This window comes from Cydia splendana, chromosome 3 (assembly GCF_910591565.1).
Source record: "Cydia splendana chromosome 3, ilCydSple1.2, whole genome shotgun sequence".
Classification (NCBI taxonomy): Eukaryota; Metazoa; Arthropoda; class Insecta; order Lepidoptera; family Tortricidae; genus Cydia; species Cydia splendana.
The window spans coordinates 11,842,807-11,870,465 of NC_085962.1; the positions used below are offsets into that span (position 1 = coordinate 11,842,807).

General features: G+C 35.3%; 1 protein-coding gene across 3 annotated transcripts in view; it reads right to left on the reverse strand.

Annotated features, from left to right (window-relative positions):
• LOC134806792 (hemicentin-1-like) overlaps positions 1 to 27,659 on the reverse strand; it is a 181,021-nt gene that overhangs the window by 56,855 nt on the left and 96,507 nt on the right. For all 3 annotated transcript variants that reach the window (XM_063780153.1, XM_063780152.1, XM_063780154.1), the window contains exon 4: positions 2,965 to 3,158. In XM_063780153.1, coding sequence (XP_063636223.1) covers positions 2,965 to 3,158 — 194 coding nt within the window. The remainder of the gene's footprint in view (positions 1 to 2,964; positions 3,159 to 27,659) is intronic.

Sequence of the window (27,659 nt, forward strand, 5' to 3'; positions counted from 1 at the left end):
TACATAATAAATCAGATTTTCCAAAAATAAAAAAATTCCATACAAATGTTGAATAAACACCCTCTTCAAAAATTGACCCCCATACATAAATTATAAAACAAAGTCCCCCGCAGCGTCTGTTTGTATGTCTGCCGGTATGTTCGTGATAAACTCAAAAACTACTGAACGGATTTTCATGCGGTTTTCACCTATGAGTCTCTAGTGATTCTTGAGAACGGTTTAGGTATATAATTTGTTAAGGTTTTATGTGAATTGGTTGAACTACCCGTGCGAAGCCGGGCGGGTCGGTAGTTAATGTATTAAAAAATACTTCATGTTATTTACATACCCAATCTGTACCCATCTATGTTTGCCGATTGATATCAAATATTGTATTGTATAGTTACTATACAACGATATTGGATTATTTAAGGTCGGTGACGTAAAATCTTTATAACGCCCATTGGATGCTATAAATGTATTGTATTATTATTGCAATCAATGGGTCTTTGCACTCTTTCTTGACAGAACCTTGGAGGTCAAACAAATAACATTTGATGTAATATGTCGAAAAAGATTAGGTAAATGAAATAATGACTAGGGTGGGTCGAAAAAACTTTTTGAAGTGAAAACTTCTTTAGCGGCGCTGGGCACTTTTTGAGGTGGGGAAAAATGATAAACTCGAGACAGAGTAACGCGATCACGTGCCCGTAACGTTTAGATGGCAACTCATTTAGCTGGCATTTAAATCAATAAAGAAAAACTCAATGACATTACATGAAAAAGGTTCTAATCTTGTACGGGTTGAAATACGAGGATCTCACAGTTACATTCTAACTTTATATCACTCAGATATAATTCAATAAAGCTACATCTTGATGAAATCACTAATAAAAGTGAACTGGTGAATAAAACTCAAAATATCATGACCAAATATATTTAAATGCGAGGTCTGCAAGGTAACTTTACAATTTCTATTCGAATTTTAAACAATTAACGCTACAAATTTGAATTTCGAATTTTAAACAAGCTCACTGACCAACTTTCCGATCTAAAGTTTTTCAATAGAAAAGAGGATGGGTCAATTATACATAGTGCTGCAGACATTTTGGACTAGTCATTGAGTTTTCACTTCTGTCGGCACTCCCGGAGTGCAACCCGTTGTTTTGTTCAAATTCCTTTGTAATAGTCATATTATGTTGTCTAACATGTTCATTTAGAAATGTGTCAAATATCAGTACCTACTTTATTATAAGTGTAGGTAACTATTACCCACGCATTGTTGGGAAAGTTTGATATCATTCATACAAATAGTGACGATAGAGTCGATAGACATCAATAGCCTAAACTCTAAACCTATGAAAATAATATTAATTGCAACCAAAATTAATACGTATATAATCTTACCGGTAATAATTATCAGTAATAAAGATCGCAGTTGTTTATTGATATTTTTGTTTTTTATAACTCTATAGTGGTATTAGTGGTACTAAATAAAAGGTTAATTGTATTTTTTTTTCAACTAAGTATTATACTCCATGAATTATTTCTTTCTTATGAATAATTAGATTATTCTACATAAATATATGAATGTTTTATAAAATTTAGTGTAAGTTATAAAAATGTTTTTTATGAGAATTCCAAAATTTTAAAACACATGCGCGGGATAAAGATAATTATGACTTAATTTTCCTTTTCTATGCAAAAAAATATTCGTTTCGACTCAAGACAACATAATATTGGTTTACTAATGTGTTGCAGAAAGTTTTTTGGCATATTTTTGTATTGCATAATATTAGTTGGCAGAAATGTCCTTTGGCCAGAATTACCTTTAGCATAGTATCATTTAGCCTACAATCACTTCGCAGAGTTTTACAATCCCGAGACATATTTTGGCATACTGTTGATGATCATAATAGTCTTTTAAACGAATATTAATTTCGCAGATATTGTATTGCATAATATTTAGGTAGCATAAAGTTATCAAGCTGCATTAAAGTTAATCAGATGAATTACTTCAATCACTTGTATTATTGTGTGACACATACATGGGATATGGGGTTTTTATGATAATTAAGGGGGTAATTTGAGGAATTTTATTTTATTTTCTTTAGTGAAGAGGTAACATATATTATGTACTTACAGACGGACAGAGTTATGATGGAATTGCTGTTTGCTAGTTTTTAAAGTGTTTATAAATATATGGTAAAAGAATCAGTATAAAGTCTATCGGGTAATAGAAAATATTATAAAAAAATGCTTCATTTATTTATATTACCTAGTACGTATATCAATATCATGCTCTTCCTAACATAATCTATTTTTCTGGCAGTTGTTCGTTTTTGTAGGAGGTCACGGTTCTAACCTAACCTAACCCACTTTTCTGGTGGCCATTCGTTTTGTATGAGGTAGCAGTTCTAACCTAACCTAACCCACTTTTCTGGCAGCCGTTTGTTTTATACAGGAGGCCGCAGTTCCAACCTAACATAATCTTTTCTGGCACAGGTTCAATTTTGTTTGGGGGTCACAGTTCTTACTTAACGTAATCCACTTTTCTGCTAGCAGAAAAATCATTATGCCATAATAAAATTATGCTGCAGGATGATTATGGTACATTAAATTATGCTAAACGCAAGTCTCCAAAAGTAATCTTCTGCTAAATAATATGCTGCAAAATGTATTGTATGCATAGTAATAATAATGCCAAGTAATATTTATGCAAAATTATCATTCGACTAAAAGTGTTTCGGCGATACATGTTATGCGAAGTGTATTTCGGACAAACAATATTATGCCAGATGAAGGGAACCCCATAATATTACTGTTAAGAAAAGATTTGATGAAAAACATTTTATTCGACCCACCCTAATAATGACCCTAATCATGAGATTCGTATTACATATTAATTTATCTCTAGTGCCAAATATACATAAAAAGAACCACCCGTCAATCGCCAATAATGAGAAAACGGCCAATACTACTCACCGACAACGTCGAGAGAAACTATAAAGTTTCTTGTTGGCGAAATTTGGTAGTCGACTCTGCACCGATACACGGCGCGGTCCTTTGCCTGCACATTGTGGATGCGTAAGGCAGACGGCAGGCTGTTCCACCGAGCTCGATTTTTGAACGCATCTTCCATCCAGTGGCCCGTATCATCTGAAGCTCGTGTGTCGAAGCTGTGGACAAATTGACACTGTTAGAAGTTTTATTAGTGTAACCTTTATCATCATCTTCCTCGCGTTGTCCTGGCATTTTGCCACGGCTCATCGGAGCCTGGGGTCCACTTGGCAACTAATCCCAAGAATTGGCGTAGGCACAAGTTATTACGAAAGGGACTGCCATCTGACCTTCCAACCCAGAGGGTAAACTAGGTATTATTGTGATTTAATAGACTGGTTTTCTCACAATGTTTTCCTTCATCGAAGAGCGACTGGTAAATATCAAATGTATAAGTTCGGAAAAACTGATTGGTACAAGCCGGGGTTTGAAACCGCGACCTCCGGATTGAAATTAGCACGCTCTTAAGTACCGCTACCAGTTGATAAAGGCACTAACAAGAAATATCAAACCATAATCTGACTAAATTTGTAATTTTCTTAATAAATTACAATCAAACCAGTCTACTTGAAAAGTTGCTGCCGCTACCTGTTGGTATTTCATAAGAGAATTCGCAAAGCTAATACGCAAAGTGTAAACAATCGTTGTGTAGGTTTATTCTAGATATATGTAGACTACCTGTCTAACTGTAGTCAAACCATGCATCCCTGGCCAATTTATAGTGCCAGTAATATTTGCAGTATCCCTTCGGGAGTTGGAAGCTCACGTATGCAATTAACACCGGACTCATAAACGACATGTAAACATTAATTAAAATTTCACAGCACGGCGTGAAGATCGTAGCACCGAACAATCTATTCACAAACGTGAATTTATAGTTGTAAACTTAAGCCCGTATCAGATACGTGGAATTGCATTCACGGCGTTCCATTCCATTGTTGAGATGGTTTGAGCAACAGACTATTATCTGTAGAATTTTTAGACAGCTAGAGTCTGTTCGGAAAGAAAAGAGTCGTGGAATGTATTGGGCCCCATACATAGCACAACACACGTATAGTATAACTAGTAGTAGTAAAATTTTATTTTATATTAAGGATTTTCAGATCCAGGATATAATTATGAGAAAAACTGCCGTATTCGAACTTCAAGATATTCACAAGAGACGACACGTACTAGATCCATTCTAGATACGTTATAGTTTAGATATCAACTAGTTCTCTTTTGCAGCGCAATTCGGGCAACCAATGTCACTTTTACGTTAGATAGAGTAAGATATCTATTAGGTCTGAATTGGATCTCTAAGTCATATCCTGTTGAAATCGTTCAAGTGTATCTCCAGAATCACGCAAATGTCAAATTTGACAGGTTAGATCTTAAACATATCGTTATCGTATCTTGGTGATGTCTAAAAGATATCTAATAGATGTCTATTTCAAAATCCGAATCGGGCCCTATGTTTTTACTCTAATAGATATGAAATATGAAAGTCTTGGTAATTTCAAATTCACGTCACTAGGTACTAGTGCTGCTCCAAGCGGACGTGCTCTCAACGAATGGATACCTACTGTATTTATTATACAGTATACAAACATCCATGCACTTTCGTGTACTACAGGATAGAGGTAAAAGTTGTCATATCTTTATTTATGCAGTAATCTTGTGTTTTAAATGCATATAAATAAGGACCAAGGATTTAAACTTACATAGATGACGAATTTACTCTGTAGTGTATAATGACCCCACACAAATAGAGCCAAAGAATAGTTGAAGTAAGGACGCTAAGCACGAAGAATTTAGTACATTGACTCGCCTGTTCCTATCTCTAACCTACCTCCCATAATATAGAGTTAGACCAAGAAAAGTCTGCAGCGATTTTGATAGCCCACGCATTGCAAGTGTTATTTTAAACGTCAAACTTCTATGACATTATGACGTATAAATAACACTTGCACTGCGTGGGCTATTAAAATCGCTGCAGAATTTTCTTGGTCTAACTATATGTATGGTACTGACCCGGCGGTCAATGCCATTGTGCAAACGGGACAGCAATATAAATATGCTCGTGCGATAGAGATAGGAAAAGGCACGTCAATGTACGAAAATCTTCGGGCTTAGCGTCCTTACTTTAGGCGGGGTGTCAATGTTGATATATTTTATTTATTTTTTATTATGTACCTAATATTTGACGATTTGAGAAGAGAATCATGATTTTGACATTGTTGCAAATTAAAAGTGTACCTAATTTATTATCATAAAATAAATAAATATGAATGTTAATCTTATCCACAGCCCAACATAAAATAGTTACTTCTTTTTTTTAAGTCGGCTAGTCAAAGTAAAACTATAGTTTCTATAAAGTGAAAACGCATATCTAGGTAGGTAAATTATTAAACAGCTGGATAAAATTTACCTAGCAGGTAAATAATTAAACAGTTGGAAAAAATTTAACAGAAACCAAAGCTCGTTTCCTTCGTGATAAAATCTCAGCCCAAACTCAATTCGGGGCCAATACAATGCGGTTAGACATAATCAATCTATTTTGTCGACAAACGAGGTAATTTACTCAAAATGTGTTCCGATTGCGTGTCATCGCGGTTAGTGACAAGCGCGCTTTGATTTTATTTGGGTCCAAAATGATATTTAGAGCCTGGGACCAATAATATGTTAATTTACAGCTTCACCCATTTAGAAGGAAAACCCAGCCACTAAATACCGCCGTCTACCATCTGACTTTCCAACTCAGGGTAAACTAGGGCTTATTTGGATTAGTCTGGTTTCCTCACCATGTTTTCCTTCACCGAAGAGCCACTGGTAAATTATCAAATGTATAAATAAGTTACGAAAAACTCATTGGTACGAGCCGGGATTTGAACCAGCGACCTCCGGCTATTCTTTGTGTCATAGTGCACCTCATATTCATTTAATATTATACAGTTCTAAATGGCCCAACAATGGACAGGACAGATTTCATCCACCATTATAAACACTAACCAACAAGATCAATAGGGGTTCGTGCGTTGTAAACTGCAATGTAGATTAGCTTAGGCCTGATCACAATACGGGAACATTCTGTTTGGCTATGATCAATTTCGGCCGGGCCTTTGTGGTTGAACGGTATGTGAATAGATTTGTTGTTGATCGTGATTAGCCGCTGAGGAACTTACGGCCCGATTCGAACTTTAAGATACGTCAAATATTACGACTAGATACGATAGGGATTAGATATGTCAGTGTCAAAAGTGACGAGTTTGTTTGAAGAAACGCGACTTTTGACACTGACATATATGTATAATCCATATCGTATCTAGACGTAATATTTGACGTATCTTAAGGTTCGAATCGGGCCGTTAATCGCGTGTTCTGAAATAGTTTAGAGGAAGTATAATGGTAAAGGTTGACTTGGCTTTATTATAAGACCAGTTTTGTTATAGTCTGCACCATAATGTTCATGGTCGGTACTCAAGAGCTCTTTGGTCCTGACTCGACATCAAAGCAGATACCATAACATCAAATTCGAGAATATTTGGCGTCCGTGTTACTTAAAAGGCAAGAATGATGGAATGGAGATAGTCGGTCATCAAAATTCCACGTCCACGAGACTGATTTGATGTCTATTATTGTGGTATGCTCTGGGTGATTGTCATTTTTTGTCAGATTTTCCGACAAACATAAATATCTTCTTCATTCGTACGTATCCAACCAAATCTATCATTTTAAATTGCATAGGTACATACGAATTTGACATACGTGAACAGTTTCAAAAATAACCAGCCCAAATATTCTTTGCACTTTTAAACTTTAAATGCAAAATTCACTGTAGGTAATAGTTATTTGTACAACAAGAGATCAAAGTTTGATATTTCTTCGAGTGCTTATTTTGAGTCCCGTGCAAGCGAAAGATTCTATAATAGATTCACGAGCGTAGCGAGTGAATCTAATTTAGAATCTTGAGCGTAGTAAGGGATTCAAAAGCGCACGAGATGTAAATAACTTTGATCTCGTGTAGTACACAAAATTTTTCACCCTAAGCAGTGAGAACATACCTAGAGGGACAGAGATAATAGAACCCAAGTATATCGAACTTGTATTAGACCCCGCATGTTGAAATGACATTTGACTATAAAGGTCACTTGAATGTCATTTTGTCTCACTCAGTGAGCAAAATCGCATTTTGCTCACTGAGTGAGACAAAATGACTCAGTGAGCAAAATCGCATTTTGCTCACTATTTTTAAGAAGCAAAGTACCCTTGTTCGAGCTGCTGAGGTGAAATAGTTATTTGTTTTACAAGGGGGCAAAGTTGTTGTTTAACCGCTCGCGCTAATATTGATACCCGAGCAAGCGAAAGATTCCAAAATTGAACCACGAGCGTAGCGAGATGAATCTTGAGCGTTGCGAGGGTTTCAAAGCACGAGGGTTAAACAAAATTTGCCCCCGTGTGAAACACAAAATTTTTCACCACACCAACCCGAAGCAAATATTAAACGTAAAATATTAAACAAAATCAGACCAAATCAAATCCAAATGAATGTTATTAAATAATTATCATCCAAAATCATCATTTAAAAGTCAATTCTACCAGCAAACATAAGAAAACAACTCAAAATGTGCATTTGATTACTTTGCCTCACATGTGAATAAAATGCAATTTTGCGATCAGTTTTTGAAGTGCAAAGTAAGCCTTTCCGAGCTGGTGTGGTGAAGAATACTTTTCATTTTCAGTTTAAAATGTTACCTATGCGCTGTTTTGATAATTTAAAATTAATGAGAATAATTTCAAGTTTAATCAACGCCCATGATTCGGAAATTTGAACCAACACAATAACCCACTGGTATGAGTTCCGTAAGTCTTAAGCTGCAATTCAAATGTAAATTTAGTTTCCGACTGTCTTGGCGTGAAAGATCGTTTTTCATTATCCTATTCTAGCGTGTGAAAGCAAGGTTTTTCGATTTACATTAAATTAAGTTGACAGTTTCTATCGTTAGTTAATTTATTAATAAATTAATGCCGCGTAAAATACTCGTGTGATCCTTTTATGAAACTCATTTCATTCGTTTCATAAACCCATACTCGTATTTTAATGCCTTTCATTATGTAGCAGTCACATAAACTAATATAATTGCCGCAATCACATTTAAAAATGATACTACAAGTACCTAAAACTTTACACAAGATAATTTCGTTCTGTTCTAACCGATATACTAATAAAAACATTATACTCTAAACATTGTATCGCTTGCAATATTCAGATTCACGGCTATATATATATATATATATATATATATATATGTATATATATATATATATACATATATAATACATCAACTTAACCGCTTACCTAAGCTGTGATATAATCTGGAAAGGGACGCTGTGGGCAGATTCTGCAAACTCTATCATGTAACCACGCTAAATCATCTGTTTTTGCAGAACGCAAACGCGAACTCCGCCGAGCAATCTAAACTGTATCGTATCGAGACTCGCTTTAACACAATTAAAGTTTATATACATAACTAGAACTTGCATAATAGGGGTACATATTCCGTGTATTAGAGGATACTACGTAGGATACACCGAGGCGAAACTACGTAATCATCTCGTAACGCAGTCCTTCTATTATAAAAGAGTTTTAAAATGTGTAATGTTAAATAAACCGCTACATAACAACATAAGAATAAACTGCACTCATACTTTAGGTGCAGTAATCCATTAATTAAACCATTTTATTGCATTCCTCTAAATTTGACCATGACTATGTTTAAAATGACCATAATTGTACATAGCGCTAGCTCTAATCACATGTAGTCTGAGCAATACACATACGAGTACGAGTTAAGTGTTGTGATATTAAATAATTTAAAACACATTGTATTACATTGTTAAACAGATTGTATTACATTGTTAGTTGAACAGTTACTCATTACATTGTTAGTTGAACAGTTACTCAGTTATAAGTGAATATTACCTTCACTTCGAATGCTTTAAAAATTAAAGATAAAAATGAAATGAAACTCCCACATCCCATATAAAAATTACGTTTTAAATGCAAAAGTTAAGGGTAGGTACACGATATTGAGCTAGCCGAACTGCGGGAAAAATCTCTTTTGACTTTGAACGGAGTTAACTGTATTGAATATAGCTGCAGCGGACTTTTTATATATTTTGCAAGAGCAAATACACTTAGCACATTTTTGTGAAATATCGGCAGACATTCTGCAAAAGTAATAATACTGGGGTTGAACATACTATTTGTGAAGAGCGCAATTTAAAAGCGTTTAATACTTCGGCATTTGAACATCATTCAAATAGTTGTGAAAATGCAAGTGCATTTAAGAGATATTAAATTTTCATCTGAGTTGATCATAGTACCTACCTATTATGATAGCTTTTGTTCGGAACTTTAGAACTCCTTAGAATAATGTGCTTACCTATTTATTTTAATCTGATAAAAGGCTCACAAAATGTAATTTAAAATAACCGTGTGATATTTTTTATTCAGTTGACTGACGCGATCGAAATTGCATTTAATCGAAAATTGCTTACACATTTTTATTATTAATCGAATTTCTTACATTCAACTACGAATATACGCCCGGCTAGGGGCACATTTTGGCATTCCGAATTATTTTTGTCGGGTACGCGGAAAACTGTGCGTTTTATGTGGCTTATCTTATCATACAATCGAGTCTTAAAAATCGAGATCGGAGGTTAATATTAAGGTTGTCTTTATTTTCTTCATAATTAGTTTGATAAATACAGAAGTTGATATGGGGATCTAAAAGGCTGTTTAGTAGGAATCCACAATCAAAAATGGAACAAACATCCGCCATCTTGTACTTCTTCACTTTTGGAATTATCATCTTGAAAATTGATATCTGAAAATCCGAAAGGCTTTATAACATAAATACGCAGTCGGCATTTTAAAAAACGGCAGCCATCTCGAAGAACATAAAATAGATGGATGTAAATCCACTCTATATATTTCTGTGGTCAAAAGACTTTTTTAATTGCACGTTTTTTGGCGAAGCGCGAGTTCTCAGTAACTACTAGTATTTACCGGGTAAATATTGAAATTTTACCCGTAATAGGTTTTTCTCTAACTGACGAAAAAGTTCGTGTCCATGTTTGACTGTTTGTGCTTGTGTATGCTTTTCTGGCTTGGATGGCTTGCTCCGCTTTAGAAACGTGATTTTGATTGCTACCGACGTAATCGTAAATAAAGAGCGTATCACCGTATAAAGGTTGACTCACGCTAGACCGGACCGGAGCTTCCGGCGCTTCGTTTTCTATGGAAAGCACCACGTGATTACCGATCAGCCGTCATAGAAAACGACATGTCGGACGCCTCGGCCCGGGCACGGCCCGATCTAGCGGGAGTCATCCTTAACACATTCAGTGCCAGCCCGAGCTACGCGCTACGAGCGTAGCCGATAACACGGGAAAAACCGTATGTAGCGAAAAGCGCCTACGAACAGTGAACTCCCCTAGGGAGTCACTGGCACTGAATGTGTTAAAACGTGTGAAAACTTCAATTCATTGGATATCGTCAGGTATATTGACGACCTAGTGACAACCTTAGCGTTGAAGTGAATATCAAGGTCAAATAAATATATTAAGTTTGAAAGATACGATTATCTTGAAAGTTACGATCAATTCAGTCATGTAATCCTTGTGCGGGTATTAAGTTGACCTTGAGCGGAATGGAGAAGATGTCACCAGCCGCAGTTAGGATATATTATTAAGAGAAATAAATCTATACTTACTAAAAAATAAATAAAATTTCTGAAATTTTTAAAGTACATCAAATTCATAATAGTTTTTGCGTAGGTTTTCCGTAGAAACATTCTACACATATACATATTTTATCAAATTACATTTTAGGCCCTTTACCCTTTACCGTTTTGCACTGCTAATCCCATCGAGGAATACCAAGAAACTTATCTATCCTTTTGCCACAATCCTTAGTTAAGCTTTAGTATTTGATTAAACCTTTGTATCTGAATTAACATGGGAAGTAAACAACCCCAAGTTCTATTTTAATTACCGGAGTTGCCATGTTAACGAAGATACAGGCATACCTAGAAGGGTCAGTTCAAGTCAAGCAGGATCACAAAGGGTTTCGCTGTAATTCTTATTGCTTGACAAGGAGTTGATTCGAACTATCCAGTACTAAATGCAACCTTAAGGTATTGTACTTAGGGATTACACTTACACTGGTTAGAACGCGAATTACATGAAAAGAGATGACAATAACAGTCCTGGTCCCAATATTTGCATGGTTTGCCGTGGGCTTGCTTCATTACGTTACGTAGCTACTGACCAAAAAGGTTAATGATGTAGATATTCGTATATCAATGCTCAGGCAACAAAAGACTTGAAATGTCTCTGATATTTCCATAGAATGTATATTCTATGATAGTATACATATAACTGTATGCGTATTACCCGGTAAGGGATAGGAATTTTTTGACAAATTACTTTCGGGATGCCACATGCAAAGTAAAGTTCATTTTTGGTCCGTTATTTTTTTCCTTTATTTTCTGCCGGTACGCTAATGCGTTATATTGTTACACGACTGGTCATCAACTGACGCAGCTGTAAAACTGTTGATAGTTAAAATACGTATAATGAACGACGTATTTATTACATAAAAAAAAATCACAATAAAACAAAATATTGGTTACATGAGTATTACACTTACAATCACGAATTGCAAAAATTAATCACAATAACTCATTTTATACAAAAAACACGATTACAATTTAATATGAATTAATTTGACACAATGTTGAGTGAAAATAGCAGGGGCCGGGCGCCGGTTTTAATTTTTATTTATTTGTGCTGTGCCCTGAGCCCGCGGCTCCGCCCGCGTGGAATCCGGTCTGTGTCAGTTAGCGGCCAATTTCTAATCCTAATTTCTCTCCCTCATCCATGGAGGCGGAACTTGAAGTAAAGTTGACAGATGGATATGCTAGAGGACTGTAGTCCAGATAAAATATTTTACAGTTAGGTACCACTAAATAAAACAACACTCCAAAATCAATAGGTTTTTTCGCCCTTATTAAAATTTTACACGTGATTTAAACGACAGAGTAGTAGGTGTATATCGGACGATACAGTAAGGTATACGCGCGCGAGCGAAGGCGAAGCGGCCTGCCTGGCTAGAGCGCCACTCACCGTGGTCTTCTTCAGACTCCTGAGGAAGACCACGTGCCCCTTGTAACCTCAATGCGTTGCGAGACTTTCGCGAATGATTCGATTTTTTTTTGGGAAATGCGTATAAAATGCGAGTCGCAAATCGTTTGACTCCGCAAACGACCAGTGCCGGATTAAGGTATTTTGATGCCCTTAGCATTTCTAGACCATGGTGCCCCCTCTCCCTAGTGTCATCAAGATTACATTGAATTTTTTTGTTAAATTGACTGACGTTAATTGCCGCATTACAGCTGAGAATGGAAATCAGTCACATCATTTTATCATGAAAACTGACAGTGCCGCAGCAGTAACGTTGCAACAGAGTACCTAATGCTGCTGCAGTCGCCACCCGAATATCACCTTTATCATATATTAGAATGTTTTTGAAAACGCTAGCGAAGCGAGCGCGAAAATTTTTCGTTATAAAAACGCAATTTGATAGACAGTTCATTTTTACTTTTAGTATGGAAATCAGTCACATAATTTTATCACGAAAATTGACAGTGCTGCAGCAGTAACGTAGCAACAGAGTAATGCTGCTGCAGTCGCCACCCGAATGTCACCTTTGCTATATCCTAAAAAGTTATTGAAAACGCGATCGAAGCGAGCGCGAAAATTTTTCGATAAAAAACGCAATTTGATAGACAGTTGTTCATTTTTACTTTTAGTATGGAAATCAGTCACATTATTTTTTAGATATTGAAAACGCGAGCGAAGCGAGTGCGAAAATTTTTCGATATAAAAATCCACAGATCTCGTGCCTCTCACGACCTTCGGGTACATTGAAAATGAATTCATATAAATCAGTTTTTCCCATTTTTATTTCTTAAAAATTCTTAACAATTAAAACTATACGATACTCGAAAAGAAAAATAGTAAAGAAGTAACTACCACGCATGCGCTCCTAAATGACACAAGAAAAATAATAAAGAAATAATATATACGTTGCACTTTAAGTGTACAACTTATTTTTGATAGTAGATTGCATAGATATAATAAAAAACAAAAAAAAACAGAGCCACACAGATGAAACAAAAATACTACACGTGGGCTCCTAAATGACACACTTAAACTTAGGTATATTTTTATTCGAAATCACTTTTTTATTTATTGAAAAATCTTTACACTGAAAATTATACGATACTCAAAAAAAGGAAAGAAATATACTATGCACTATAAGTGTACAAATTATTTGAGTTTAAATTACAGTTATTTGTACAACAAGAGATCAAAGTTTGATATTTTTTCGAGTGCTTATTTTGAGTCCCGTGCAACCGAAAGATTCTATAGTGTAATTAAGAATCTTGAGCGTAGGTTAAGGAACTCAAAAGCACGCGAGATGTAAATAACTTTGATCTCGTGTTGTACACACAAATTTTCACTTCAGAAGTGAGAACGTAAATATTAGACATCCTGAACCTGAAAAATTTAGGTAATCCTTCTTCATCACACAGTAGAACGAGATCAAAGTTATTTACATCTCATGCGCTTTTGAGTCCCTTCCTACGCTCAAGATTCTATATCTTTTGCTTACACGCAAGTAACAATTTGTGGTACTATAGTAGTCGATAGAACGTTTCCTAAATACCACCTAAGGTCCTATAAAAGACCTAAGAAGGTTGTATAAAGCCGAAATGGCGCATCTTATGTGCCATTCAGTGATATAGTAGACCTGTAGCAGTGTCAGTCGTGACGTTTTAGGTCTATAAAAGTGATGTAATGCATGACTCTTGTGCTAATTTGTTGTCAGTAACGCCATTATAGTGTTAATTTATACTATAGTAGCATTTGAGATTCCATTATAGTGCTTTTTTTATAGTATAGTAGTATATGAAATTCTATTATAGTGCTTTTTTATACTATAGTAGAATTCATAGTTCTTATACTACGCAATTTGCTATCAAGTTTTCCATCAACTGTTGTGAGTGGTTTTGTTGTGTGTTTACTTCACAAAAACGGTACTAAGTAAAATGCTGATAAATAAAGACTTTATATTAATATGCGTCATTTAGATGTCGAATAATTCGGTCCTTAGTGCAAAAAGTATATGGGACGGAAGTTTTACCGTTAGAATAGTATTAGGTTAATGAGGAATTTTAAATGCCCCCTCTATTTATTTATGTTTTTAATAAAATAATTTAATAAAATATTATGATATTCACCATAGTTACTACTATACAGCCCAGAAGTAAATCCGACGCTTTTATAGGCTAACTATAGAACTTACGACGAAATATTCACCGCCAACATAATTAAAATTAGGGTTCCAAAAGAATTTTGCTGTGACCCAGTTGCACATACAAACTCTTTAGAAAAACATAGGATTTTTTTAAATTTGGATGTAGTCATTACTGTTGTTTTCTTTTTCAGTGTAATTGGTAAAAAAATGTGCTAATAATGGATGTCGATAAATATCTAAACCATCACGATTTTATGCTTGTATTAAATCATTAATGATAAATCTGAACTACAATCACTAATATCACTGGGGTCTTTTTTATCAATTCATTAATATAAAAATATTTTGTACGGAACCACATTATGTGGCTTAGGCCTGAACTTATATAAGCAAGATATAAGTAGCCATTATAGATCAAATTTATCATTTACAAGTAGTCGTTTTCTACCTTTATGTATCTAACTCGGTTTATAAAAGACATAAAAACTCAGCTATAACGCTGTTGTCTTTTAAGAGAAAAAACAAAACCACTATACAACAGTTTTGTAATATAAAAGAGTCATTGTGACGTTTACCGCTATGAGATATAGTTGGGATTTGAAAACTACTAAAGCGCTTATTAACTCTATAAATATATGTCCCAAAAACGCTACTATAGAGCAAAACAGTTCTATAATAGTGTTCATATGACTACTAAAGTGTTATGTACTGTAGCAGTGATCTCTAAAGCCACTATATCCTGAAATCGTTCTATAGTTGGGTTTTTGTCACTGTAAAAACACAAAACTATAGCGGCTTGCAGGAAACCTTAATAGCGCAAACTACTAAAGTATTATATTCTATAGCAGTGATCTCTAAAGCCACTATATCCTAAAATCGTTGTATAGTTGGGTTTTTGTCACTGTTAATAAACAAAACTATACCGGCTTGCAGGGAACCTTAATAGCGCAAAGTACTAAAGTATTATTGTACCATAGCAGTGATCTCTAAAGCCACTGGGTAATTCTTATTCTTATGCATTTTTTGTGTAACACGTAAGAATAGCATGTATTTTTGTGAAAATAAGTAAACTCTATATCAATATACTTAGAAATTTACCTCTAGTTTTAGGTCAACCTAAATGTATTGTCCTAAGAGTATTAGAAACATATAAAAAAAGATTACAAGTGCGAAATGTCACGGACCGTGTAGTGTGACTTCCCCAGATTTTGTGATATTTGATTTTTGTTTGAAAAAATATGAAGTGATTTTGCAATAATTTATATCAAATATAAAACACTAATCCTAGTTCTACAGCACTGTTTAAAAATTGTATGGATTTATAACAATTTTATATAATTTTAAACAACATACATTTTGTGATTAGTTTTCGCGTCACCACCGCACGTGGTAATATAAACATGTGGTACTCGGTAGAAAATTATCTTTACTACTGGCAGCCTAATTAAAGTTTTTTTAGAACAGCAACACTGTGTTGTTGTCAGGTTTACAAATGGCTGAAGGGAGAAGTTTTGTCGAAAATTATTTATTTGTGTTCATTTGAAAAATCGGTCAACCTTAACGCGTCACTGCCGTGTTAGAGTTTTCAAAGTAAGTTGGGGTTTCACGTTATCGTTTGTAACATAAGATATACCTCATACATTGCAGATTAAGCTAATTATATAACATTTGCAAAATCAAAGGAAATGTTTATGTAATATCGAACATGTTCCAAATTATCACGACCGTGGCCTTAAAAATCTGTCACCGCCACGGACTTTTGAGTCCACGTCGTGACATATAGACACGTGGTCGTGTAATTCTTAATTCGTTTGATTAATTTAGAGGCACATGCACTTTTCAGAAATACGTTTTTATTAGCTATATATCATTTGCTATTATTGCCCGACTGCCAAAGCAAAAAAAATGTTTTTCGCTTGTATGTATGTATGATGTGTATCGAATTCTTTGTCACGCTCTACAGCCTTTATAGTTTGACGGATTTCAACGTCTGAGCTGTCATTAGGTTTGTCATAGTCATAGGAGTGACTTAGGCTATGTTAAAATAACAATATAAATCAAAATAGCCGAGTTGGCCAGCAAAATGCCGAAATGTCACGACTGAGGGACACTTTGTCACAACCGTGTTTATGTACTCATTTTATTTACCTTTCCTGAGGGTATTAAACTTGACCATATGAATCAAAAAATTGCTTTTTGTATGTACTTTTGATATATGTAATAATATGTGAAAAATAAAAACGTTTATGAAAAAAAAATTTTTTTGGACACAATTTAAGAATCACCCCACTATAGCCTAAAATCGTTGTATAGTTGAGTTTTTGTCACTGTTAAAACACAAAACTATAGCGGCTTGCAGGGAACCTTAATAGCGCAAACTACTAAAGTATTATGTACTATAGCAGTGATCTCTAAAGCCACTATATCCTAAAATCGTTGTATAGTTGGGTTTTTGTCACTGTTAAAACACAAAACTATAGCGGCTTGCAGGGAACCTTAATAGCGCAAACTACTAAAGTATTATGTACTATAGCAGTGATCTTTAAAGCCACTATATCCTAAAATCGTTGTATAGTTGGGTTTTTTGTCACTGTTAAAACACAAAACTATAGTGGCTTACAGGGAACCTTAATAGCGCAAATTAGTTGCATAAAAGTGATTCCAAATACTATTATACAGTAATATTGCTCTATAGTGGTTATATTTGAACCTGTTATATTACACGCCTATAACGGCCCTATAAAATGATGAAGTAAACCTTGACATCAATTGCTTATAGAATAATTATATTAGCTGTATAAGCCTATAGAGCAAAAAGGTGTTGCCAAACGCTTTCATACGACAGGTGGTCACCTCTGAAACCTTAATACGACGTCTATACAAGCTTTTAGCGATAAAAACTAAAATTATAGGACTAAAATGTTACTTGGGCGGGACTCAAAATAAGCACTCGAAGAAATATCAAACTTTGCTCTCTTGTATAAATATTTCACATTTTTATTGTGAATGCAAAATAAGTTACGTACCACGTAGATCCCTAGGATGCCACACGGGTTAAATCGAATATCGTTTTTTTTTTCATTAATGAAAGAAAAGATAGTTGTATTAGAAAGATATATCTTTCAACTACCTATACAACTATCTTTTCTTTCAATAATCCTGTAAAAAATAAATCTGCAGGAATTGTTTATACTGAGTTTTACATAGTAAAGTAACGCAAGTCTTACCGTTTGTTTACATTTTGGAATATTTTGTTGTGATGTGTTCTTATCACTGGGGTTTCAAGTTGCAGTTATCAATGACTGTTGTTGTATTTCGAGGTAACTTTAAGTGCTTCATTCATACCCACTTAAGGGTATGGGCGGTGTGAATATGAAAAGTAATAACGCGAGTAATTTTTGAATTTGGCTGAATAAGGTTGAATGTAGAATGACTTTAGATACGAAACAAATTTTACCGGATTATATCGCGTATAGTATTCAGGTTGTGCACGTATGAATTCTGAGCTGTTGCAATTATTATTAAATTTAGCGCGTTACCGATGCTCGTTTTATGTTGACGCAAATTGCAATGCACACCATTAGCGCATTTTGAGAGTGCATTAGAATCTAAGAATGACTGCCCTTTTTTTGAGCGATGTTTCGAAGTGATTTGACGTAGTGTGGTCAAGTGGTTATTGCTTGCACGTGTAGGGGCGCTCGGTCTGCGCTTTTTTTCCCTTGCCTGCACGACAACAAAAAATCAGTGTTCCTGTGTGTTACACCAACAATGCTGAGTCAAATAATACACCAGTCAAATCTTACTATAAAAAAACATTGCGTGATGTAGTTCTATATTTTTTGTATGTTGTTTGGAGTCCTTGGAGGAATGTGAAACTATGTTTTGCAAGCAAAAAAAAGTTGTGCTCCCTGCGTAATTTGCAAAAAACTGCAAAAATTCCGGAGTTTTTTCAGTTTTTGCACTTTTATTATAAAACTATGGGTTTGTGGTCAAAACTTGCTATGTAATGTTAAAAGAACATTAAATTTGGAACAATTTAAGCTCATGTACAGCGCCTCATATTAAATAGTTCATGAGATATGGAACTTTAAAAAAAGGGTATTTTTTTCCTTAGAATGATTTTTTTTTGTTTTTCCTATATTTCAGGACAAATATCGGCACAACCGCTCATGCTATGAGATATATTGCTATGAATAAAGTTGTCGCAAATTTAAATACCTTTCATTTAAGCGCAAGAAAGGGTCAGTAAGTTCTACAGTTCTCTAGTTATCGTAAAAAAATGAAATTGCTATAATGAGGAAGGCAACTAATGTATTGTTTAAGGCGGCGGTCGGCAACCTGCGGCCCGCGGGCCGCATGCGGCTCGTGAAACTTACATAGCCTCTCTGGCTATGTAATATTGAGAAACGACAATGTCTGATAAAGTCATAAATATTAACAAAGTGCGGCCCGCGTCAACTTACTCATCGTTAACTACGCTACTAAAACTACGCAAAAAAGGTTGCCGACCGCTGGTTTAAGGCATTGTCAAAATCCGTACAAACGGCAGTACCATCGTCGAGAGTGACATCTACGATTAGCTTTTACCGGTCTTCTCCGATAACAGCAGAGCGATGTTAGAGATCAACCATTTTTAAAATGCACTCCCCTCTTAAGCACTTCATTCATTCAGTAATGAAATCAAGATACAAACTGTAGTTTGGCTTGTTTTTAGGCTCCACTAAAAACAAGGGTTTGATCTGGCCCGTCGCCGGTCATTTGAAAAGATGTATAATATAGCCAGCAATATAATAAAAATGCAATTTTGCTGTAAATCTGGCCCTCCTCTGAAATTTCTTCAAGTTTTGGCCCCTCATGAAGAAATTTTGCCCACCACTGAACTATACAATAATCAACAAACTTCAATCATACTACTTGTATAGTTTTAAATCTTCTCGGGGCAGAGGTGTACGGTTGGAGCCGGTAAAGGTTTATTTGACGTTCGTAAGCGCATTGTAATATGCCTACTTGAATAAACTATTTTTTATCTTTTTTATCTTATCTTTTTTTTATGTATAGGTATCCCGCGCCGCGCACGCCTCATGCGGTATCCTGACATTTCGCTACATAAAGGGTAAGCCACAGCCTAAACCGTAAGAGATAGAGAGGACATATAGGTTATTTAAAAACATATACTCCAAAAGTACTGCCCAAATTAGACTAGAAGCAACGGGAAAAGAGTTCGATATAGAAAGAGGTGTCCGACAAGGCGATCCAATTTCTCCTAAATTGTTCTCGGCGACCCTAGAGATGATATTCAGGAATCTCACATGGAATGATAATGGACTCAATATAAACGGTGAAAACCTGAGTCATTTGCGTTTTGCAGACGATTTGATTTTATTCTCAGAATGTCCAAAAAATCTAGAACTAATGCTACAACAACTATCAGATCAAAGCATAATAGCAGGGCTTTCAATGAACACAAACAAAACCAAAATCATGACTAACGGTTCACAAAGTCACAGCATCATGGTAAATAAGGAGAAAATAGACTACGTGGATGAGTATGTATACTTGGGTCAGCTAACAGCTACAAGTGATACTATGGCTAAAGAAGATAGAAGATTTGCCAACAGTAAACTTGGAAAAGGTTTTGATCACTTAGCGAAGTCATGAAAAACCAAGAAATGCCCATAAAGGAAAAAAGGAAAGTACACATGCATCCTACCTCCTACATCCTACCGTATTTAACATGCGGGTGCCAAACATGGGCACTAACTGAAAAATTAAGTAACAAAATTAAAGTGTGCCAAAATAGTATAGAGAGAAGTGTAATTGGAGTAAAAATAAAAGATAAAAAATAGAACTAAACAAAATTAAAGGTTTACCAAATTCAAAGATGCGACCAAAATATGTAAAACACTAAAATGAAAGTGGGCAGGACATATGATAAGAGAAAAAACTGATAAATGGACCAGGAAGATAACAGAATGGTACCCAAGAGGATGTGAAAGGAACCAGGGTGGCCAATGGAAACGCTGGGAAGATGATCTCAAAAAAGTGGCCGGCCCAGAATGGATTAGACTTGCAAGAGATAGGGAGAAATCGCAATCTTTAGAGGAGGCCTTTGTCGAAAGACAAGCTGTTGCTACAAAACCCAATCGTCGGAAAAGAAATAAGTAATATTGTTATCACTGTAGAACAGCAATAAAGGCTTATTTAGATTTAGATTTAGAATTACTACTTGAATAACAGACCACTGTTATTACAGTTTTCATTTATTTATGAAAATGCCTCCCTCTCTTTCTGTCTAAACAATATGACAATATCAGGCCAATATTTCCGGACTACATATTTACATCAAGATCGTGCCACCATTTTCACATATGTATATGTCGCAGTCGGATCGTATAATCCGCCGTATTACATTACGGCTAGCCGTTTTCAAAAACAGGGGCGTTTTGAAATGCGGCGGTTTAACGATTAGCCGGATTGAATGCGGCTGAATGAGAATCCGCCGGAATGTATTCGGCGCCATACGTTCTTCAACACGGCTAGCCGTAATGTAATACAGCGAGTCATTAGCCGCCGCTTTGACAGTTTTTAGTTCCCATTTTTAACACCCGTGGCGCTGCCTGACAAACGCTGGGGTGTCCATCAAATCTGGAGTTCGTCGGACTGTTTCTTTTCAAAAAACATTTCTTTCGCAACTTAACTAGACGGAGCCCCGCTTCGCAGGGCTCCTATTTCTGAGCGGTTTGCCCTTCGGGCATCTGAAGCTACCTAACGAACCTAACCTACCTACCTATTGATTTAGTGAGACGTCCGTGAAAACATTACACTTTGGGGAAAAAAGCGTAGGTAGGTAAGTAGGTTAGGTTCGTTAGGTAGCTTCAGATGCCCGAAGGGCAAACCGCCCAGAAATAGGAGCCCCGCTTGCGGGGCTCCGTCTATTTAAGTTGCGAAGGAAATGTTTTGGAAAATAAACACATGTAGTGCGGTGGGACCATGGTAAAAATAAATTAAATTGCAAACATTGTCAAACTCCGGTTACGTAGGCGACCGAAAGAACTGGTCACTCTACAATCTAAAATAGTAGTACGATGCGGCTAAACGTTGGCCGCCTTATTGAAGAACGTATCGCAATGACAATCCGGCTAATCGTCGAACCGCCGCATTTCAAAACGCCCCTGTTTTTGATAACGGCTAGCCGTAATGTAATACGGCGGATTATACGATCTGACTACGACATATACAAAACATAGAACTGTTCCGAAACTTCTTAAAGCCAAATACACTTCGTCTTCATTCCCTTTTATAGTAACTGGACTCCAGTTTTATTTTGCTAAAGATACAAGCCCATGACAATTAAATGAACCAAACAAAGTTTCGTAAACAAAACATTTAGGTACGAAATAACGTTACCGCTAATTCAGTTTGATGTTTTCTCGTTACGAGAAGGATGCATTGGTCTAGAGGGAGCACTGAGGCTTTTCGCGAACGGTACACATAATATGTGAAGCTTCTGAAAATAAACAACTGTAATAGAGGCTAATTCAAACTTACATTGTGACATCAAAATGATATCTGAATGATGTCAGTCTAGCATTTCGCTCGTAACTACTTGTCCATACGTGTATTGGCACGAGCGAGACGCACGAGTTACTGACATCATTTAGATGTCACAGTGTAAGTTAGAATGGGCCTCATGGGCTATATAGGTAAGTACGTATATTAAGAGTCACACGAACCCAAAGAAGCCGCTCCCATATAATCGAAATTACGCTATCATTTTAAAATGAAATGGAAGCAAATTCCAACTTACATTACATTTCAGATAAGCATACAGTTTGTACCTATATGTGTCAATATCATAACCCTCCTTTTTGCTTCGCCGTAGTCGGGAAAAATGACGCTTATCACTGGTGTGACCTACGTGAAAAGTGAATAACACTCCGTTCCTGTAATTAAGACACACGGAATGATATTCCCTTATAAAGACAACTCTTCTGAAGTTCGTCATCTACATATTTATAGGCTCTTTATAGGCCACAACGTAGATTAATGATACTCGAACATAATATCATGTATAACTAAGGAATACTGTGAGGTTGGGTGTGTTTCGTCAATTTAACGTAGCCCTTTACATTTTTCACGGTCAGTTTAATGACTTATCTCAAATAAGTTTAGAATGTTTTTGGTTAGGTAGTCGTGCTTATGAGGGATAATATTTTTCAACTTTCCTCATGACCCCTATCATTTATTATTAGCCGATATATCATTTATATGAGCAAGCTTCAAGTTTCATTTAAAAAATCTTTTTAAAGTCTTTTATAATACGAGAGCCTAACTGAAAGTTATTAGAATAGGGAAAACTGTAGTAAGTAATTTGGCAATCAATCTTTATTTTGACGCATGCTTAAACTCTTTCTGACCACGTGTAAAAATATGTAATATAATTACCCCCAAAAGGCACACGGCTTATTCTCCCAAAGCCTTTTTTGTATGGCCATTTTGTATTTTCATAAATATTCATGCAAGATTTTTTTACTCCTATCGCATGAATAATTAGGAATTGTCCCTGGGACGTACGTTAGGCACAAACATTGAAGCTAATTTGTTATAGAATATATTTGAGACGTCGTGTTGTCTGACGGTTGTTCGGAACTGTCAAAATTTTGTTTTAACTGACAGGCCGATACCGTCCGGCGGACTGTTAATCAGTGGGCCGCTTAAGATGTAAATTGTAAAACGGAACCCTAAGGCGATTATCACACTGACGCCGCATACGATTGTGGCACCAGTGTGAAGACCCCAAGCGTCGGGATTTGTTGGCGTGAAATTTACTTTGCGGTATCTGGGTCATTCTAAAAATGGTATAACAGTGTGTCACTTCGCTGGGCGGAGGTTATCGCTCTAAACGTTGACATTTTAAAACGCATTTCTTGCAAAGCTTGCAACTAACCTTACTTATCAATTATATTCAATGCACGGTTTACTGACGTTATCTTTTACATAGTATTAGTCCGTAAAAGACAGCCTCTTGGCTGAGTGTAGTTACTTAAAAAAAAAAAAAAAAATCATCCACCGTTAAAGAACTATCCTTAAATAAAAAGAAGATCTAAATTGATTACATCGAACGAGGCCTCACCAATTTGCAAAACTTATAATGTAGACAAACTAAAAACATAATTACAAAATGGCAGTCGGTAGGTATTTGTTTTAATAAGAAGACATTAAGTTCCTCGTACAGACGATAATCACGAATCACCGTTAGTTTACAACACTTCCGTATAAGATTTCAATGGGTGTGTAATGATCGCTATAACAATAAATGATATATTTTCATTCGATATCACAACATATGGTATAATTTTGAAAGATATATCACTAAGGTAATATAATCAATAATGTGTATACCAACAAGAGGAATAATTTTATATTGTATAGTTAAGGGTAGATATAAAATAAATTTAATGTAACGATTACCCAATATAAGTTATAAATGACATAATTTTTAGCTGTATAATATATGATATTACATACATTAAATATTTCTTCTAAAAAATTTAATCACCCAACATTTATAAATTACTCATAAAATTTACTTCATTATTATATCGTGTGTGAAATTATATTAGGTTCAATCCATAAAATGAAATTTATGCGGAGAGCTTACATTTAGAAATCAAACTAATATAGGTTTTAACATAGCAAGTATTACTTGGTGACAAATCGACGAAGCCCCGCTTTGCGGAGCTTCTATTTTCTGCTCTGAGGGACAAAAGATAACTAACGAACCTAACCTAACCCAACCTAAAACCTAAGCTCCCCGAGCCGCCTTCCTCTTTAGATATGGGGATACCTGTGTCTATTTTTTAACCTATACCATACTTGATTCGACTCTCCAATATCAAATAATATGTCTATAATACATAATAGCTAATTAATGTTATACCGAACCTTATTATAAAGTATGTGCGTTATACTACCTTAGCATTAGGTTGAAAAATATTATAGCAAATACCTCTTATACTATATGAGAGATATATCTGATAAAAATATGTCATTCGTATGTATAATGTCTTATAAATTATATCCGTTGATCGTTATATCGACCAATAATATATCCATAGTTATTATATACAGTGAACCCCGAGCCGCCTTCCTCTTTAGATATGGGGATACCTGTGTCTATTTTTTAACCTATACCATACTTGATTCGACTCTCCAATATCAAATAATATGTCTATAATACATAATAGCTAATTAATGTTATACCGAACCTTATTATAAAGTATGTGCGCTATACTACCTTAGCATTAGGTTGAAAAATATTATAGCAAATACCTCTTATACTATATGAGAGATATATCTGATAAAAATATGTCATTCGTATGTATAATGTCTTATAAATTATATCCGTTGATCGTTATATCGACCAATAATATATCCATAGTTGTTATATACAGTGAACCGCACCCAACCAACGCCAACGCCATCATTCCTAACAATATGCTGTAGTGCAAGCTGCCACCATAGGTTAGTGTACATTAACCAGTCAAGACAGCTATTCTTCCTGGAACTATTTTTTACCAACAAGTTATTATGAGAACGGATTATGTGACGTCATAACGAGTTCACCTAATTTTATGTTTATAGTTTTAGAGTAAAAATATTCATAATTTTAAATTGATTGAAAGCACGCTGTGAAACAATTGAATTAATCTGTAGAAAACCGCCCTATTGTTAAAGTATACCAAGAAAGAATACTTCCATCTGCTGAAATTGCTCAACTTGTAACTCAACGCCCAATTTCGGACGCTCAAGCGAACCGGCTTTGTCACAATATCGTGCCGCATTGCGCATCGCGAGACGACTGGAATTTTTTTAGGCTCAATATATTCCAAAAGTTGAATACATATATACGAACTTCGCAATCTTTTAACGAAGTTTTGGGTGGTCACTGAAAAATATTTTGTAAGAATATAATATGGTCTAGAAATACTATATTATAAAAAAACAAAAGGGTTGGATAAACGAATATGAATAGGTAATAAATGTAATAATACTAATAATCTAACATTAGATAAAGACACGATGAACTCAATCAAGTCAATGTCCATTTTCAATACCTACTTGGGTTACGAAATGTTAATTCTGTGCATTATAATTATGTAAGTATTATAATTAAGTAGGTAAAGTATTGGCCTTAAATCAATTCAATATTGTTTAACATAAATAATAAAAAATATTTTATAGATACACCGCTACGTGATAGGACAGGAACAGGAATAGAAAAATGTTTTCTTTTAAGATAGGTAGGCACATCCTATTTTATGTTTACGTGAGTAAGCCCCATTTGTAGGGGAACAATTTTATGTAGGTATATTATAGGTATCCCTACGCTACGCAATCTTGTGGCATGTTGTATAACCGTCGGAGAACTGTGATATTTTTATTACTTATATAACATGCTCTCTATAAATTGTGTAGCCTTGGCCGTTACGCGTCTAACACATTCAGGGCCAGTAACCCGATTGTCGGGTACACTGTTCGTAGCGACTACGCGCTACATACGGCGAAACCGTGGCTAAGCGCTACGAGCGTAACCCGTAGCACTTAGTGGGTAATGTGCTAAGCTTTGCCATGTATTGTATTACTAGAATGTTGTTAGAGTGTTGTGAACGTACATTAAATTAGGTAGATCACAGAGTTTTTCATTGTACGTAACTAACATAATACGAAATTCAACAGCTACGCCAACCAATGGCAACTTCACAGTTCACATTGCCGCAAACATCTGCTAGGTACTTTACAAGCTACCAATAGAACTTATCTCACACTTCTGAGAACAGAGCAACTTTAAAATTTCAACTTGAATCAGATATACTTTACAGTAAAACACAGTAGTAATAATATAATCACTATTCGAATTTAGGACACTTTATACTCCTACACTTTTACGTGAATATCTTTTTACAGTATATTACCTGAGAAAGATTTTTTTAATATATCTATAATCTTACCGGGATAAAATTCAATTCTATCCAAATAAAAAGTAGTTAATATAAAGTATACAATTATACTGCGAGTCGTAAGGTAAACGTACTAGTGTTCGACATGCTAATGCCCAATAGATGACACTTTGCTCTCACCTCTATTGACAATGACTTAAGTTTCAAGATGACATGTACTGGGACCGCGTCGAGCACCAGTACGTTTACAATACCAACAATTTGAATTGTAAAATCTGAATATCACTCCTAGTAGGTAACTGTGATAATTCCGAAATCCGAACACAGAAAAATTCAGTCAATACAAAATTATTTATTTTCTATCATCCTAACAGTTCACAAAATGACTAAAAAATCATGAAAGTTTCCAATTTCATTAGGTGTAGGTATTAAATATAGTAACACTATTCTGACTACGACCGTTTTGACCCGTATTACTGATATAACATGTGTACTGCAACGCCATGTCGTTACTCTGCAATGCTTTCGAAATAACTTTTCATTGCTGATACCAGATTTTCAAAGTTATACTTAGAAGTTACACTTGTATTTGGTTTGATTTTATTGAACCCGAGGCACAAGTAAGTAAGTCAAATGTTTGCTGTTAATGTATAGATGTTTTAAGTTAATTCTCTTTCATTTGAAGTTTTCCCTAGTTGATTTATAAGTTCATTTCGTTTAATGTGGCTATAGTGACTCTTCATATTTTGCTATGCTTTGTCATTTAATATACAGTGTGTAAATTCAATACGGGCAACCAATCAAACTAGACATAGACTTTACCCGTGTACGTGTAATCATGAATTAAGAAGTTTTTTAAAGTTACACTTAATTATGACCCTTCTTCTTCCTCGCGTTATCCCGGCATCACCTAATTGCCATGAGCCACCGATGTTTGATCATACGTGACGTTTTTGGTTGAAGAGATGTCACTTTTGACACTGTCGGATCGGTATCGTATCGCTGTGACATCTTATACCTAAGCATTGTTCGAATTGGCCTCTATCAGGTTGGTCAAGGATCCACTTTTAAACATTTCTCCTATATCTTGCTGTTCAAAATAGCGTCGTCTTTGTGAGACCGTTGGTGTACATTTATCACAAATACTAGTGCTTAATTAAAATGTTTTCAGAAAAGCAGCATGGCTACCACGTTGGCGTTTGATATTTACGTTAGCGTCTGCGTGAACTCGATCGCATTCCCTCTCTATCGCACTAATACATCAATACGAAGGATATGGACTGCGGTCA